We start from the raw sequence: 19,678 nt of genomic DNA on the forward strand, positions 1-19,678 counted from the left end.
CCCTCAAGCTGAAGAAAGAGTCCTATCGGGTCCTTTTGGCTCATGGGACTCTGGAGGCAGCGAGCAGGTACCGACAGGCCAAGTGTGCGGCTTCGGCAGTCGCAGTGGCAAAAACTCAGACATGGGAGGAGTTCGGGGAAGCCATCGATAACGACTTCCGGACGGTTTCGAAGCGATTCTGAACCACTATCCTCCGCCTAAGGAAGGGGAAGCAGTGCACTGTCAACACCGTCGTGTATGGAGAGGATGGTGTGCTGCTGACCTCGACTGTTATGGATTGGTGGGAGGAATACTTTGAAGACCTCCTCAATCCCACCAACACGTCTTCCTATGAGGAAGCAGTGCCTGGGGAATCTGTGGTGGGCACTCCTATTTGTGGGGCTGAGGTTGCAGAGGTAATTAAAAAGCTCCTCGGTGGCTAGGCCCCGGGGGTGGATGAGGTCCGCCCGGGGTTCCTTAAGGCTCTGGATGCTGTGGGGCTGTCTTGGTTGACAAGACAAGACTCTGCAACATTGCGTGGACAACGGGGGCGGCACCTCTGGATTGGCAGACCGGGGTGGTGGTTCCTCTCTTTAAGAAGGGGAACTGCAGGGTGTGTTCCAACTATCGTGGGATCACAGTCCTCAGTCTTTCCGGTAAGGTCTATTCAGGTGTACTGGAGAGGAGGCAACGCCGGATAGTCGAACCTTGGATTCAGGAGAATCAGTGTGGTTTTCGTCCTGATCGTGGAACTGTGGACCAGTTCTATACTCTCGACAGGGTCCTTGAGGGTGCATGGGAGTTTGCCCAACCAGTCTACATGTGCTTTGTGGACTTGGAGAAGGCATTCGACCGTGTCCCTCGGGAAGTCCTGTGGAGAGTGCTCAGAGAGTATGGTGTACCAGACTGTCTGGTTGTGTCGGTCCGCTCCCTGTATCATCAGTGTCAGAGCTTGGTCCGCATTGCCGGCAGTAAGTCGGACCCGTTTTCAGTGAGGGTTGGACTCCACCATGGCTGCCCTATGTCATCGATTCGGTTCATAACTTTTATGGACAGAATTTCTAGGCACAGTAAGGGCGTTGAGGGGATTCAGTTTGGTAGCTACAGGATTAGGTCTCTGCTTTTTGCAGATGATGTGGTCTTGATGGCTTCATCTGGCCAGCATCTTCAGCTCTCACTGGATCGGTTCGCAGCAGAGTGTGAAGCGACTTGGATGAGAATCAGCACCTCCAAGTCCAAGTCCATGGTTCTCACCCGGAAAAGGGTGGAGTGCCATCTCCAGGTTGGGGTAGAGATCTTGCTCCCAAGTGAAGGAGTTCAAGTACCTCGGCGTCTTGTTCACGAGTGAGGGAAGTGTGGATTGTGAGATCAGGCGGATCAGTGCAGCGTCTTCAGTTATGCGGACACTGTATTCTATCCGTTGTGGTAAAGAAGGAGCTGAGGTGATTGATTGATTGATTGATTGATTGAGTTTAGTCTATTTCGAACATGAACACACTTACAGTATAATACATCACACATAATTTCATAATAATTTCTCTTTACATCATGTCCGAAAAGGAGTATGAAGAAGCAAAGCTTATTTAATCCTACCCAATTCCCACTTCAGAGCGTTTACAAATACATACGTTAATTTACTGTCTTCTTTTTGTAATGCAATTACATCAGTGAATGATTAATACAACAGTTCTTGCAATATATAATTAAGTCAGTCATGATAAACATACTGAGATGAAGAATATCCCGTTTTCAATAAGGTTTAAGGTATTTCTCATAATTCTTCTTCCTTGTACTTTGTAAGCACTATTCATTTGAACAACCTCTGGATCATATCAGTACATTGTTTAATTTCTTTGCTTAATCCATTCCATAGTTTAATGCCACATACTTATATGCTAAAGGTTTTAAATATTGTACGTGCATAAAAATGTTTGAAGTTAGTTTTTCCTCTAAGGTTATATTTCTCCTCTTTAGTTGAGAAGAATTGTTGTACATTCTTGGGTAGCAGGTAATAGTTTGCTTTGTACATCATTTTAGCTGTTTGCAATTTTACCAAATCGATGAAATTCAATATTTTTGATTCAATAAATAAAGTGTTTGTATGTTCTCTATATCCAACATTATGTATCAGTCTAACTGATCATTTTTGTAACACGGTTAGTGAATTAAGTGCAAATTTGTAGTTATTTCTCCATATTTCTGCACAATAACTCAGATATTTGTATCTTTTATCCTGCACTACAACAAGCTAATGCAACCAAATGTTGTTCTTATCTGTACTGTAAAGTTCAAATTTGAATGACAATAAAAGGAAGTCAAAGTCTCTAAGTCTCCAATATGGTAACACTAACGAGCAGTTGAGAATATGGAGTGATTTTTGGTCCAAAACATATTTTGCTTTGTTCATTATTCAAATATTTCTTGCCACCTTAAGTTGTATTTTTTTAATAACATGAGATTTCCAGTTAATGTTATCATCTTTTGTTACACCCAAACATGTAGTTTATTTTACCCTTTCAATGTCTACTCCGTCTATTTGTATTTGTGTATGATGCTCTTTGATGTGCGTAAATGGAAGAGAACGCAGAGCGGTAGGTTGGATGCAACATGGAGTTATGCTGAACGAAATGTGGCGGTAATTTTACTGTTGGCCTTGGCTTTCCATCAAAGTAGACCTACGTGACATATAATATATAATATATTATTATACATAATTAGTTCGATGGTGGTCCGTGCGGTCAAACTAGACATTTTATCAGGGTAATTCCAACAATCTGTCCCGACTCCCAACTAAAACATTGCTGCGTAATTTTAAAAATACATTTGGCTAATCGACATCAGTAAAATGTGGCATAATTACTTAGTAAACCATCTTGCAAGAAGCATAAACAAGAGAAACCTAAAGCGTAGGACTCGTTGGTTGCCATTTGAAGTTCCTTCGGCTGCGTATCTGGCAACCTCAGGGAGAGTGGGAGGGGACTACAGAATTTTGACCATGATTGCAGTACCATTTCTGGCCACAATACTACATATGGCACCTTTAAGCAATATGCACGGGGTTGTCTAGATCGAAGGCACCATGTTTGCGATGCGGACGTACTTTAATATACCCGAGATATACCCGCACTCAACGATCTACAAAGTGTGTTATGTGCAAATATTAAGAGAACGGTGGCGAGAAAGTGGAGCAGCAGAGCAAGTGTAGGTGTGTTGACAATCTGGGGGAAACCCTGTGAATGTATATATTAATGTATTGCTGGGTTGTAATCACGGGACCTCGAGCGTCCGGGTTTCAGGCGATGGTCTCGAGTTTCATTAATCTACAGTTTATTTATCTGCATCAGTGCAAATTTGGGCACATTTTTTAAAGTTTAGAGGAAAATAGGGAATAAGCGGTAGAAAATGGATGGATGGATGGAAAATATGTAAGCGATCATGAAGAAAATAATTCAAAAGGGATGGAGTGGATTTATACACTTAAGAAAAACAATTTTGAAAGATTTAAAACCATTTATCCTCACCAAGATGTTAATGCTCACTATGACCTCACTTCATTTGACACTAACACAGATTTAAAGAAGATTGGAGGCATATCTTGTGTTTGCATCTGGTAGGGGTCCACAAATTAAGCATTAATCGTGAATCGCTAAGTAACAAATTTGATTGATAGCGAGTGCCATGCTGCTGTGAACGTGACGCTAATGAGAAAAAGAATACGTTTGTTAGCAGTTGATTTTCTGCTACGAACGAGAGAAACTAGTGGTAGAAAATGGATGAAAGGATGGATATTTGTCATCTACAACTTATGTCTGCAGTTGTTTTCAATGGTGTGAAGTTCATATTTTGTCTCATTATTTAGTTATAGATGTCCTTGTTGTTCAGCAATGTATGCTGGCAATATCAAGGTCCAGTAATGTAGTTTATTAATACTATTAGGGATTTTTTTCATGATGCTAACAAATTGCACCAAAAACGTTACAATGTAGTCGTCCATGTTCAATAAAGCACTTGGCTTTCCTGCACAACAACTAAGCTTTAAGTTTCTGTTATGAAAATCGACAACGAAAATACTGTCGATTGGACTAACAATCACAAAATGTATTACTAGGACTTAATATGACGTTAATTTGCACAACCAGGTCTTTTTAGTTATATTTAGGCAGAGAAAACACAAAAAAACACTACTAATGTCGTATAGAGTAAACTCGACTGCATCATCAAAATTTTCCCAAACAAATTAAATATTCAATCAAACATTTTACAAAGTGATCACTGCAGACACAAGCATGGTTCGAATGTATTCCACAAGATGATGAGAGACATTTCCATAAATGTATTACTTTTGTTAACCACTTATTTTGGGACTGTATGAAAGCTCTTTCCTATCTCTCTGAGCAATTGGAGCACCCAAGAACAGAACAGCAATACGGCTTTTTCCACTCACACTCTGACTTGTTTTATTGCTACGCTTAAGGTGGTTGACCATCATGTGAATTAAGCCACAAAGAAGAAAGACGAATGTGACGCCATATGCAACCCAGCAATAGGAGCTTTATTTATATTAAAATAAAGGATCACTAGAAACGTAGTGTGGGACAGAGGGTCTTACTGTACGTTTTCGAAGGGAACATACCAGCAGATTCTTGATCAACTTTTTGACATTGGCGATGGTTTCAGACGACTGGTTCTTACTGGATGCCAGTTTTATCAGCGTAGATAGAAAGTCTCTACACTTCTTCACATTCTGCAGTGTCTCCTGCAGGGGAAAGAAATAACATTTCATTTTAATCACTGCAAGTGTGTATTAACATATTTTCATCATATTCCTAAGCGTAGAAATTGCGGGGGATGTGTCCTCACTCATATTAAAGACAGCCGCATTCATCCTACCCAAAAATTATACCGCAGAGGACAACATTTTTTGATTTGGAAATATTAAACTCTTGTGCTTTCATTTTGAAAGTGCAACACAGCATCAAGTCACTGGTCCACCCCTTTCCTTGCTTGCTCTGACTTGAATGGAAAATGGAAGATGGCAGGCCATCTTCAAAACCGTGTGTAAGGAACCTGGACATAAATATTGCTTGTTTATAACGACTTCCCTTTAGTTTATATTCATATACAGAAAACCTGTCATCTTAATTATGGCATGGTCACTCGTCAACCATCATTTTATTGCTAACTTTGTCAGTGTTCCAAAGTAACGTCAACACTGGCTAAAATGTTTTATCATCTCATTTCAGCACACTTACACCACCAAATTAAGGTTGAAACAGCAGCAGGACTTACTCTGTTTTCTAAAAAAAGAGTAGGCTAACAACAGTGTGAGTAATAGTTACACAACACAAGGACAACACCAAATCATACTCAACCATTTGTCAACATCCATCCATCCATTTCTACCGCTTGTCCCTTACGGAGTAGCGGCGGGTGCTGGAGCCTATCTATTCGATATTATGTGCAATACCGTCTCATCAGTAGGATGATAGTACGCAGAGGCTATATCCACATGAACATGGATATTTGAAAAACATATTTCCTGTGTTAAAATAATCTCCATCCACATAAGTGTAGTTTCAAAATAGCCTTTGTCTATACATGCTGTCATGCACATTTTGTCCAATCAGAAGCCCAGAAAAGCAACCCAAGCTGACTTTGTGGTATTAGCCTATATTAATGTTATGATGTTAATTGTGATATATTTGATATACAATGACATGCACATTATCTTTAAAATTAGCCCCACACTTACACAAAGCCTTGAAAACATATTGAAGGATTTTATAAAGTAATCAACTTCATGTTCCATCTGTCCATTTTCTACCGCTGGTCACCTCTCAGGGTCACGTTGGGGCTGAAATCTATCCCAGCTGCACTCGGGCGGAAGGCGGGGTACTGTTCTTTTGTACATAAGGGTTAAAAACTTAAGATATTACCACACTTGTCTTACCTTATGACAGAAAGCAAAAACTTCTGTTTGTCAAAGTTGTCTCATCAGCTGGAGTTCCGACCAGGATCTTCTATTCTCCGTTTAACCCACATGTGTCAAACTACCAGCACGTGGAGGTATTTTATCCTGCCCAATCCCAACTCTTTGGGATTATGCGAAAGACTCCCTAGAACAACCCTTGTCTGTCATCATCCTGACTGAAGTCACAAACCTCCCAGATTCTGATGTTTTTGTGTGAATATAAATTACGGTAGGTTCTGGACTATAAAATGCTACTTTTCTCCTAAACTTTGAACCCTGTGGCTTATAAAACGGAGCGGCTAATTTATGGATTTTTTTCGCCAACGGCAATAATAAAAATAATTGTATAAAAAAAAGCAAAAACAAAAAAACAAGCAAAAAGACAGAGGGTATTTTATTGTTTGTCGTCTGGCGCTAGCTTTAGGACGAATTAGCTCACTGCAGGTGCTGCAGAGCCCTTTCATTTATCAGTAGTGTTTGGGTTTTTTTCAACCAGCGTGCAGTTCAGTGTTCTAATCATATGGATTCTTCATACATCACTCCAAGCAACATTTGTACGTTTTACAGTATAACTAACACTGTTTATAGTCACCAAACCGTTCTGTGTGATGTCTGTAGAAGTGTTTTGCTGCATACTTGTACCTGTTATCGTAATGTGATGATGCTAGCGTCGTTAGCATTTGCTAATATGCTAACACATTTACGAGTGCCTGTGTTATAGTATTATTAGCCGATTGGAGAGATAGCTTCACAGCTAGTGGGTCCATGACGATGACTTCTGTTTTGTTTGATTAGCTGTTTTACTGCCTTTTGGAAATACTTAAGGCATGTAAATAAACATTTACAGAATATTTCTGTGTAAATAACTATTCACAACGTATATATCTGCGGCTTATAGTCCAGTGCGGCTACAATATGGAAAAATATTTTTTCCTTCTAAAATTTTGTGGGTGCGGCTTATATCCTAATGCGCTCTATAGTCCGGAAAATACGGTAATGTCGATTTTGCCAAGGATGTTAACAGGATGACTAGGAGATAGTCGTTCTACAATCACTTTTTAAAAGAAGCAACCACAGCCATCTCAGTGTGCGCACGAAGCGGCTCTCTTCCATAGTGTCTCCACCTCTGTATGCTCACTAGTCTTGACGCATCTACGGAATATCAGACTATTACAACTCTTTAAACAAAAACAAACAAATACGAACAAAGATATTTTTAAAACGCATACAGTATTTCCTCCACACCAGTGTCTAAAAAAAGTCAATCGACACAAGTTGAGTTTAAAAAAGCCCAAATAAAAACACTTTCACTGGATGTCATGCACATTTTGTCCAAGCTAAAAAAAGCAACCATAGATGATTGGCAGACAACACCTCTGTAACTTTAAAATGAGCACACACACTTACATGCAGTCAATGAAACAATGTGAATCTTTTGTTAATCGCGTCGTAAAACATAACATTTTTCCCCGGTGTGACTGAGTTTGATTGACACCCATGGTCCAAAATGTTGCTGGCACATGCTGAAGACAGAGTTCTAAAAACTCTTCACCTTGGCCAGCATTTTAAAAAGTGAATTTTTTTAAGAACTAAAGTATGCGTTTGCATGTGTACTATAGGCCAAAACGCATGGGAAAGCAATAGTTTTTAAAGTATCCTTGTTTGAGTGGGCATGGCCAGAGTAAGGTTGTTGACGCAATGCAAATTGGAGAGAGGAAGTGCAGATGATGTCAAACTGATAAGTGAATTATGTATTAGCCCGTTATTACCTTTTAAACAGACGCAATTGTAACAATGAGAAGAACGGTAATACAGTCAGGGAAGAGATGTAAGCGCCATCGGGAGCTTTAGGGTGTTAGGCAGCATTACAAATATTAAAAATTATGTTATTTATTATAAAATATCTATCAAGAAAGGAAAACAGGTGAGGGCTGATGTCAAAAATAGATTTTTTTAAAGATTCTTTTTTGTATATTTCTTTAATTATTTCCACATTTCTATCAGATTTTGGGTTATGTTATGAGGTTATAATTATCTGTAAGGCTTCCGTTGTGTCCCCCCAATGTTAAACTCATTCCTTTGCCCTTGATCATAACCTTATATGAGATATTTTATAATATATACTTTCTCTTACTGCTGAGATTGGTGTTATTGTTGTTGGAGTGACAGAGTTTCCAGTGGCTCCCAAGGACCCGGAACTCAGTGTTAGCCCTCGAATTGCAGATGCAGGCTGAACTGTGGTTGGGATTCTTTGCATTTGTTCCAGAGTGGTGGCATTTCCTCCTAGCATGACAGTGTTCTGCACAAGTCCATTTGCAGTAAATGGACAACAAAACAATATTAGAATAGCAGCTTAGCAAATGTGTACATATTTAAAATGTTGCTGGTAAATAAGTATTAGCCAACACATGCAACAACCATTATATATCTTTACTGGAAACCTTGCACATTTATATTCAAACCTTTATGGTGATCAAAAGCAAGCATAAGACGAAGATGTCAGTGCAATCTATTTCACCTGTGGCTGTCACTCTTAGCGGCCCCTCACTGATTTCAGAATTCACATGATGACATATTTGATGTAAGTCGAACATACCTGCAGCACTGGAGGTCTCCGCAGTGTTGAAGTAGTTGGCAATGTGGTCTGGGCAGCTGAGCCTTGTTGGATAAATGTGGTGGGGGTAACAACACGAGCAAGCAGTGATGCCTGTGAGGCCTGTACAATAACATAGAGGATATTATAGTTTCTCACATACAATCCACAGTAGACCTGAGTAAAAAAAAATTGGTTCAACCAAATTTTGGCAATACAAAACAAATTTTTGACACATGTAATGTAAATACTAAATAAAGAAACAACAATACTGAAATAATTGCTTGGATATTGAGGACCTACCAAGGAACCACCAACATCTTACTCCAGCCTATAGTCAATGATGCTCCATCAAGCAATAATTAGACTGCAGTTGCAATTGATTGCAACTAGTCCAGTTGTGATCAATTCAGTAGTTGCGATCAATTCAATACCCTGAGAATACAATGACCTGAATGAATGAGAATATTTACAGCCATACTACCAAACACAGAGGTGCCAAAAAACATACAGACATACATAATACAGAACACATCGGCTAATCTGCTACACTTGAATTGGACATGCACACAAAATACAAAACACACTGAACTGTATACAAATGTTTTGGTTGTTAATAACAGGGTTTGTCTAGTCCTGTTTTAGTCAATGCAGAGGTACCTCAACTTAAAGAGTGTTTTGAGATAAGAGCGTTCCCCCGACTAGTTGTTATGCTTTAAATTGCAAACAAAAATTTGAGGTACAATCATTCCTGCCATTAGTTGGCATAGCGAATGTCACAGTGAATCCTGTAAGATCCACTCAAAACATCTGGTCTTACTCGCTAGCAATAGTTTATAGCTAGATTTTGACATAACATCTATGGGAAGAGATAACGTGGGTGTGAAAGACAGTGCTGAGAGGATGAAACAGATGATATTCATTCAAATAAAAAATAAAAATCATCAAACAAAGAACAGGATAGAATAGGAGAGGATATGATAGGATAGGATAGAATAGAATAAGATAGACTTTATTTATTAACGAGAGCGCCCGTTAGACCGGGTGAGGAGTCAGTTAAGAAAAAACTAACTAGTGCCATATTGGAAAATTCCTGCACACAGCATTTCTCGTAGAATAATACATAAGTCACATAATATTATTTCTCTAGTGAATGTGCCAAAGATAGACATGCATTCTACTGAGGTGGCAAATTATGAAGCGTCAAATTTATCACAGCACCAAGCAAATAATCTCAAAATCCCCACCATACCAATTCCTAGATGTGGTCGAAATTATTTGAGACGTACCACGCGAGATAGACATAAAGTTATTAATATCACTTCTATGGATACCATTAACATATGTTATATATATGTACTTATTTTTGAGTTTGAGTTTGAGTTTAGTTTTGAGTTTGAGTTTATTTTGGCTTGGAGTCGCAGTCCATGTTCTCTATTTGTAGTTTATAGCATTGATGTAAGCTACCTCGCTACATGGGTCTAAAAATAGCTAAGCTACAAGAAACGTTACTCGTTCAAAAAGTAGTTAAGCTACCGCCAAGCTACTGGGAAATGTAGCTAAACTACAAAGCTTTACCACATGTAGCTTGTTACTGCCCATCACTGCCTAAAAGCAAATAATCTCAAAATCCCCACCATAACATACTGGTTCACAGAAGAAACCAGAGCTCTTAAACTATCATATAGATAACTGGAACACAAATGGCGCGCAACTAAACTTGAGGTTTTCCATCAAGCGTGGAGTGATAGTTCAATAACTTATTAAAACGCTCTTACCTTAGCTAAAACTAATTATTACTCTAATCCCAATCCAATAAAACGATTCCAAATATCGGTTTAACACAGTGGCTTTGCTAACCCAACAAGGGACTTCTCCCAGTAGCTCCACCCACTCGGGTAATTACTTTATGCAATTCTTTACTAAGAAAATTGAGCTCATTAGAATGGAGATTAGAAATTATAGATAATACGGCCCAGCTCCAACTGGGTTTATAAACGCAGACACAAATGTATGCACTGTGGAAAATGATCTCCAAAATAATCTCTCTCACTTTGAAGAAATAACATTAGAGAATGTCTTGCAACTTGTAAATGAGACAGAACAAACAGGTTTACTTAACCCCCTTCCTGGGAAACTTATCAAGGAGCTGTTTGTAATATTAGGACCGTGCTAAATATTAGCTTATCACTTTCCTCTGGTACTGTTCCCTTAACTTTCAGAACAGCGGTTATTCATCCTCAGCTCAAAAGACCTAACTTCGATTCTGACCTCCTGTCATACTTGCCAACCTTGAGACCTCCGATTTCGGGAGGTGGGGGGTGGGGGGCGTGGTCGGGGGTGGGGCGGGGGGCGTAGTTGGGGGCGTGGTTAAGAGGGGAGAAGTATATTTACAACTAGAATTCACCAAGTCAAGTAATATATATATATATATATATATATATATACCGTATTTTCCGCACTATAAGGCGCACCTAAAAACCACAAATTTTCTCAAAAGCTGACAGTGCGCCTTATAATCCGGTGCGCCTTATATATGGGTTAATATTAATATTAATTTTCATAAAGTTTAGGTCTCGCAACTACGGTAAACAGCCGCCATCTTTTTTCCCCGTAGAAGAAGCGCGCGGTGCATGCTGGGATATGTGACGTTTCATTTCCATTTGTGTGTTTATGTAAAGACCCCAAAATGGCTCCTATTAAGTGTGTTGTCTGTCTAATTATAAATAATGCAGACGAGGCGTGTTAACTGAGTTCTCAACGTTTACTCACAGCGTGCTCATAACCACATTCTAACTGCCAGCACATACAACAACGCTTCTCAGGGCTACCGCGCATGCTCGTCACTATCGTTGCATGCTGGGTAGTGTAGTTGTTATATTTGCTAGCTCATAACATCACATTAAGAGACACGCTTACGCGCTTAATTCAATACTCGCCGTCATTCCGGGTGGATTGACAAAAGACCTCCAGCCGCTAGATATTGGTGTCAACAGGGCATTCGAAGCTAGACTGCTAACTGCGTGGGAACAGTGGATGACAGAAGGCGAACACACGTGACGTTCACCAAGACAGGGAGACAGCGCCGGACGACATACGCCAACATCTGCCAGTGGATCGTAAATGCCTGGGCAGATATTTCGGTCACAACTGTGGTCCGAGCTTTCCGGAAGGCAGGATTCACAGAACTGCTGGACAACAGCGACACTGACTCCGATTACTTCGACGAGACGGAGCCGGCCATTTTGGATCCCACATTCGCCCAACTTTTCAATTCGGACACCGAAGGAGAATAATTCGAGGGATTTATGAATGAAGAATAACTTCAGAAAGTGAGCGTTATGTTTATTTTGTGTGTTGTGACATTAACGTTCGAGCAACATTATGTTGCTATTGCTCTGCACTATTTTGAATTTTACTATGTTTGTGATTGCACATTTGCGTACATTTTGGGAGTGAACAGAGTTGTTAGAACGCTGGTTTTTAATATATTATTAAAGTTTGACTGACCTATCTGACTGTTTTTTTGACATTCCTTTAGCGCAGTTAGATGCGGCTTACAACACGGGGCGGCTTATAGGTGGACAAAGTTTTGAAATATGCCGTTCATTGAAGGCGCGGCTTATAACCCAGGGCGCCTTATGGTGCGGAAAATACGGTATATATATATATATATATATATATATATATATATGTACACACACACACATATATAAGCAATACTTGACTTTCAGTGAATTGTAGCTATATATATATATATTTATTTTATTGTATGTATATATAAATAAAAGAAATACTTGAATTTCAGTGTTCATTTATTTACACATATACACACACATAACACTCATCTACTCATTGTTGAGTTAAGGGTTGAATTGTCCATCCTTGTTCTATTCTCTGTCACTATTTTTCTAACTATGCTGAACACCCTCTCTGATGATGCATTGCTGTGTGGCACGCACAAAAGTGCTTTCATCAAATGCACTAGAGTCTGGAATCTTCCATCTCTCCCTAGCATGGCCCAAAACCAGTCAATCTTTGCTTCCTGAGGAAGATCTTCACTGCCAAGCACTTGGTAGTCCACTACTTCTTCCCGGAGGCTATCCAGCTAAACACAACAGCTAAACAAACACTTGCCGTCTAACAATCTCTGTAAACCAGGGAAGTCAAATATGCGGCCCGCAAACAGGTTGAATCCAGCCCACGAGATGAGTTTGCCAAGTGTAAAATTGAACTGCGTTTTTAAATTAAACAAACTGCTGTTCTAAATGTGTCCACTGGATGTTGCAATAGCAATTATGTTAGGCAAGCAAATAGTTTATACTGGGGCGAGCAAGTATACCAAGCAAGAGGTACACAGTAAAGCGGGGCTGCGACTCCTTTCCCTCGACTCAACGTAAAACAAACAAGAGTAAAATAATTATTTATGGTCTTCTGCGCAAATTTAAAGAAAGTGAACAGTGTGTCATTTAATGCAATACTGTCAGTCTTTTAAATTGTTATATGTGGTTTGTTGAAAATGTTCACACATTGCACAACTTTTATTTTTCTACCAATACACAGTGATGCCTAGAGAAGGCAGGTAACTCAACCTTATTGAACAGTTTCTACCTCAGTTTGTATGGTTTGTTGAGTTTGCGCAGGATTAACATGTGGAAATGACAAATGAGGTAGTTGATACATAGACGCGTTTTTATTTATAATGTATTTTGTTTTTTGTTCAATCTTAGAAGGGCTGGGACTTAAAGTGTATTTGCTTTGTTGCTACACTGGGATTAAGTCTAAATTGACTGTGTTCTTCATGGTGTTTTTGAAACTGTACCAATTTTTGCCTCAGAAGTTTCAACTAATTTACAATCATCTCAAGTCATTCAGTCGATCGCAACTGCTTGGTTTGTCTTAGAAGACGTTTCGCCACTCATCCGAGTAAGCTTCATCATGTCGGTGCTCATAGACTTAGATTAGTCAAACCTAATCCAGCAGCTGGTGCCAAAACCCCAGATATTTATTCTCCAAAACCAAGAGGGTGTGCCTGGGCAAGTATGGTTATGCCCCATCGTAGAGAGAAAAATTATTATTTTAATGCAAACGAGCAATCCTAACAGTCAAAGCCAACTGTTATGTTGATGGCCCCTAACTTTACATGCCCCAAAAGCTGACCGTTGATTATCAGGCCTGCTAGACACCGGCACTTAAGGACATTGAAGAAAACCACCTTGAAATTTGACAACAAACAATTATACAAAGTGACTAGGTGAAAAAACATGACAACTGCGGTCCCTCCCAAGGTTTCTCATTTCTCCTATTGGGTTGAGTTTTTTTCTTTCCCATATGTGGGTTCTGGTCCGATTATGTCGTTGTGGTTTGTGAAGCCCTTTGAGGCACTTGTGATTAAGGGCTATATAAATGTATTTTGATTGATTGATTGACTGATTATCCTACAAAGGGGAAATTATGTGGTTGCAGTGCAGATACAAAAAATTCCAAAAATAAAGCAAAAAACACATGAAAACAAGAGGGAACATTAAAGAACCACAGCTGATGCAACCAGCTGCCACTTCAGCGGCGCAATTTTGATTATTGCTTGACCACGCTCGGCCGAAGCGTGTTGCCAACTTGGTGAAGCAATTCCAGCATATCACTGCTCGTCTGCACCATACTGAAGCAGACAAGTCGAAAACGCAAGCAAAGAATGTTAAAATATCTAAATGGCGTACGCTTATTCATAAAAATAAGAACAAGCTGCTGATGGTGTGTTTGACAGAGAAGAAACTGAAAGGAGATACTGGAGAAGTACATGAAACTAATGTAGTTATAAGTAGTAGTGTATTGTATTTTTATTATACAAACAACTTTTCTAAAAGTTTGTTTTTCTTCTTAATGGACAAGATACATGTTAAAATTGTGCTATTTTGGAGGGGAAGGCAGAACCATTTGATTCCAATTAATTTCAATTGGAGACGATTTAAAATACAAGTGTATTGAGTTAAGAGCTCCATTACAGAACCAATTAAGCTCGTAAATTGAGGTACTACTGTACATCTACAATGATTGTGTACCTCCAGAAATATACCAGTTGAGTATTATTGAATATTTTGATTATTAATAATAGGTTGCAGACAAGGTCAGAGAGAACAGACTGAGCTGGTTTGGCCATGTGAGAAAGAAAAATAGAGACTATATTGCTCAAAGGAAAGTGGAGATGGGGCTGCCAGGGAGGAGAAAAAGGAGAAGATCAAAGAGGCGGTTTCTAGATATGGTTAGAGAAGACATGTCGGTGTTACAGTTGGGGTAACAGAGGGAGATGCAAAGCAGAGCTCTTGTGGGACAAGCCGAAAGTAAAAGAAGACAGGTAATTGCTATCAAGTTTTGGATTTTAATTTTAGCACAAGCCTTTCAATGTGGAGTTTGCAGATTGTGTATGTGTGAGTTCTCTAACGAACTATGGCCCCTGTCCCAAAGCCTCAAAAAAATGTATTTGCGACCCCAAGAGAGACAAGCGGTAGAAAATGAAAGAATAAATGAATGATTAATTGAATAGCATTTGACACATGTTGTGTTTCCATGTGTTAGGGAGCGTCAGTACCTGCAGAGATTTGATCTGGCTTGTGCTGCTGGAGGCTGAGGTCGGTGGTGTCACGGCACTTTGGGACTGTGCCTGAGCTTGCATCTGAGCCAAAGTCTGTTGGTGAATCATCAGCAGTTGCCCACTTTCACTGCGAACCAAAACCATACCTATCAGAGGTGAAAACAGAGGATTCATGATTCACATACAAGTGTCTTCCTGACCACCATCATGTCAAATGTGGAGTTGCTTTAGTTTTGTGTTAGAATTGCTATTTTGTCTTGATAAGTTTCAAAGTTGCTGCTTTTATCCAAATGTGCAACTGATTGTTATATATATTTTTATTCGTCATTGAATTACAACATTTAACATTTAAGCATCTTTCCAATAGTCTGAGGGAGGTGTCCACCTCTGCTATTGCGATGAGGCCGAATGAATAGCTGAGCTCATAAACTACATAATATAAATAAATCTATAACTCATCACTTGTGGACTGTAGACCAACATTCATTACCTCTTAAATGAAAAGGTAAGTACAGTGTGGAATAAACAAACTTTGCCTTTGACCAACACGATTAGAGATTATTCAATGTAACAATGTTTTTATTATGAAGGATGTCATTGATATAGAAAACTATAAGTTAAATGAAACATTACAGCAATCAAATCCACTTTACTGGTTCATTGTTCTGATGTGGATATGTGTAGCACTGTAGTTAAAGCGTACACACCAGGTAGGGTAGTAGAATGTGTTATGTCCTCATTTTTATTTTTATTTTATTTACACATTATATATACAGTATGTACTTTTATTCGTACTCGTTATTTATGTATGTTTTCTGTATTGTTAAAATGATCTTGTCCAACAAAGCACAGCCATACGACACCACCTTATGGGATGTTTACAATGAAAACATACACAAATAAAAATGTAGTCATTATTTCTGAATAATTTCTACTAAAAGAGCAATATTGGTGTACACTTAAAATATTCTGATCTCTGCCTGCAACAATTGAAAAAGCATCGATTTTTATTTTGTTGCTTCCATGATTTGTTTAATGAGTAAGTGTGATCCTGCTCCAACAGAGCATACATGAGAACGGTGCAACTATTAGTGATTTAGCTTGTGCTGTTTAACTAAAAGAAAAACAATGACAAAGTGGACGAGAGAGAATACAAGAGGAGCTGTGAAAGGTTTTGCGATCATTTAAAAGTGAAAAAGACAGACATTTTGGTGAAATGATTGCACTGTCAAAAAGCTAACATTACACATTAGCACTACATCGATAATGCAACACATTACCAGGAATGATCCTTCATCTTTAAGGCAGCAAACAAGCAGAAACAAAGTCAAAGTATATCTTATCTGTTTGACTTGCATAACAAATGTTTTATTCAAACATATGTGGACATGTGATAACATAGTGTCTTCTACAGTTTGTATGTTTATGCTACCGAGTTGTTTTTCCATGACTCAAACAACCCTCCTCCAATTACAACTTTTTTAAACATGTATGTGTTAAATTGTTAAATACATTCGTCACTTATCCATTTTAGTCTAGTTCTTTAAGACTTCAAATATTCTTCATTGTATAAGTTCTATACAGAATTACCTGGTTCATGTTCATCGGGCTACACGTTTTTTTTATTTTATTTTAGTAATATATAGTGATGTGCCTGCAGTAAACGTGCAATTTCAATGTTATGTGCATCCAGGAGAAGAACGTATAAAGGTCACCAGAAAAATCCTTGTTTATTTTATATATTTTCCCTAAAAGATGCATTCAGGCTCAAACGTTTGTTTTATTTGATTACTCGATTAATTGATGGATTGCACGATTAATAAAATAATCGATAGCTGCAGACCTATTTTGAGGCACACATTCATTAACTTATAACTGCTACCAGTGATTGTTTTCTTGAGAAAAAAAACAGATAATTATGAGATAGTGTTTTGAACAGCTCTTTGAAAGGAATGTCTAAACAAGATTCAGCTGCCTCCAAAGAGTAGTAACAATTAGTATCGTTCGATTTTCATGAAAAATCACCGCAATTATGGTGATTTCTGAATATCTTAAGTAACATTATCACTGGAGGACAAGGCTAAACATATTACCCACTGAGAGCAAGCTAGGAGCAGGCATGCTAATAGCTAAGCTAGCTACAAAGCTAGCTTGAAACAAAACCAAGAAATAAGTGCTTCATCAACTTTAAGTGTAGATGGAACTGCATTATAGAAGAAAATAAGCAGATATTAACAGGACATTAATAAGAGTCTAGGAAGAGGATAAATATAACATGAACTATTTCTGTGTCAACATTGTCAGCCAGTACACAACACATAACAATCGACCGATAAATTGGTGGTGTCGATATTTAGGGTAGTATCACTATATGATAGATACCAGAATAATTTGATCAACACTTGTATTTTCAAAAAATGGTTTTTTTGTTTATGTTAATATTTTAAAACGCAGGAAATAATGCCCTGTACACCGGAGAACTTTGAGGGCAAAAACAAAAAGGATTTAAAAGAGTAGAAAATAGTTTACCTTTGTGTAGCTATTGTGTACTATTGACTTTGTTTTGCTCAACAATTGTATGTTATAAAAGATAATAAGTTTAAATATGGTGTCGATATTGTTAAACTGTAAATAGCATTCAGCTTAAATAAATTGAAAATGTAATAGTTAATACATCCACCCATTTTCTACTGCGTGTCCCTTTCGGGGTCGCTGGAACCTATCTCAGCTGCAGTAGGCGGGGTACACCCTGGACAAGTCGCCACCTCATCACAGGGCCAACACAGATAGACAGACAACATTCACACACTAGGGGCAATTTTGTGTTGCCAATCAACCTATCCCCAGGTGCATGTCTTTGGAGGTGGGAGAAAGCCAGAGTACCCGGAGGGAGAGAACATGCAAACTCCACACAGAAAGATCCCCAGCCCAGGACCTTCGTATTGTGAGGCACATGCACTAACCCCTGTACCACTGTGCTGCGTAGTTAATACCGTATTTTTCGGACTATAAGTCGAAGTTTTTTTCCTGACTTATACTCAGGATCGACTTATGTATGAAATTATTAACACATTACCGTAAAATATCAAATAATAGTATTTAGCTCATTCACGCAAGAGACTAGACGTATAAGATTTAATCGGATTTAGCGATTAGGAGTGACAGATTGTTTGGTAAACGTATAGCATGTTCTATATGTTATAGTTATTTGAATGACTCTTACCATACTATGTTACGTTAACATACCAGGCACGTTCTCAGTTGGTTATTTATGCGCCATATAACATACACTTATTCAGCCTGTTGTTCACAATTCTTTATTTATTTTAAATTGCCTTTCAAATGTCTATTCTTGGCATACTTGCCAACCTTGAGACCTCCGATTTCGTGGTTAAGAGGGGAGGAGTATATTTACAGCTAGAATTCACCAAGTCAAGTATTTCATATATATATATATAAGAAATACTTGACTTTCAGTGAATTCTAGCTATATATATACACAGGTAAAAGCCAGTAAATTAGAATATTTTGAAAAACTTGATTTATTTCAGTAATTGCATTCAAAAGGTGTAACTTGTACATTATATTTATTCATTGCACACAGACTGATGCATTCAAATGTTTATTTAATTTAATTTTGATGATTTGAAGTGGCAACAAATGAAAATCCAAAATTCCGTGTGTCACAAAATTAGAATATTGTGTAAGGCTAATACAAAAAAGGGATTTTTAGAAATGTTGGCCAACTGAAAAGTATGAAAATGAAAAATATGAGCATGTACAATACTCAATACTTGGTTGGAGCTCCTTTTGCCTCAATTACTGCGTTAATGCGGCGTGGCATGGAGTCGATGAGTTTCTGGCACTGCTCAGGTGTTATGAGAGCCCAGGTTGCTCTGATAGTGGCCTTCAACTCTTCTGCGTTTTTGGGTCTGGCATTCTGCATCTTCCTTTTCACAATACCCCACAGATTTTCTATGGGGCTAAGGTCAGGGGAGTTGGCGGGCCAATTTAGAACAGAAATACCATGGTCCGTAAACCAGGCACGGGTAGATTTTGCGCTGTGTGCAGGCGCCAAGTCCTGTTGGAACTTGAAATCTCCATCTCCATAGAGCAGGTCAGCAGCAGGAAGCATGAAGTGCTCTAAAACTTGCTGGTAGACGGCTGCGTTGACCCTGGATCTCAGGAAACAGAGTGGACCGACACCAGCTGGACTGCTGCTGAGTGGTCCAAAGTCATGTTTTCTGACGAAAGCAAATTTTGCATTTCCTTTGGAAATCGAGGTCCCAGAGTCTGGAGGAAGACAGGAGAGGCACAGGATCCACGTTGCCTGAAGTCTAGTGTAAAGTTTCCACCATCAGTGATGGTTTGGGGTGCCATGTCATCTGCTGGTGTCGGTCCACTCTGTTTCCTGAGATCCAGGGTCAACGCAGCCGTCTACCAGCAAGTTTTAGAGCACTTCATGCTTCCTGCTGCTGACCTGCTCTATGGAGATGGAGATTTCAAGTTCCAACAGGACTTGGCGCCTGCACACAGCGCAAAATCT

At 38.9% G+C, this 19,678-nt stretch overlaps 1 protein-coding gene across 2 annotated transcripts in view; it reads right to left on the bottom strand.

Annotated features, from left to right (window-relative positions):
- The window catches only part of LOC133618829 (transcription initiation factor TFIID subunit 4-like), a 30,126-nt gene that overhangs the window by 7,920 nt on the left and 2,528 nt on the right, over window positions 1–19,678 (bottom strand). The window contains exons 3-6 of one of the 2 annotated variants that reach the window (XM_061979576.2): window positions 15,130–15,278; window positions 8,547–8,666; window positions 8,085–8,249; window positions 4,613–4,735 (exon numbers count right to left, since the gene is read on the bottom strand). In XM_061979576.2, coding sequence (XP_061835560.2) covers window positions 4,613–4,735; window positions 8,085–8,249; window positions 8,547–8,666; window positions 15,130–15,278 — 557 coding nt within the window. The remainder of the gene's footprint in view (window positions 1–4,612; window positions 4,736–8,084; window positions 8,250–8,546; window positions 8,667–15,129; window positions 15,279–19,678) is intronic. The other variant, XM_061979583.2, reaches the window with a different exon arrangement.

This window comes from Nerophis lumbriciformis, linkage group LG01, assembly GCF_033978685.3.
Source record: "Nerophis lumbriciformis linkage group LG01, RoL_Nlum_v2.1, whole genome shotgun sequence".
NCBI classification, from domain to species: domain Eukaryota; kingdom Metazoa; phylum Chordata; class Actinopteri; order Syngnathiformes; family Syngnathidae; genus Nerophis; species Nerophis lumbriciformis.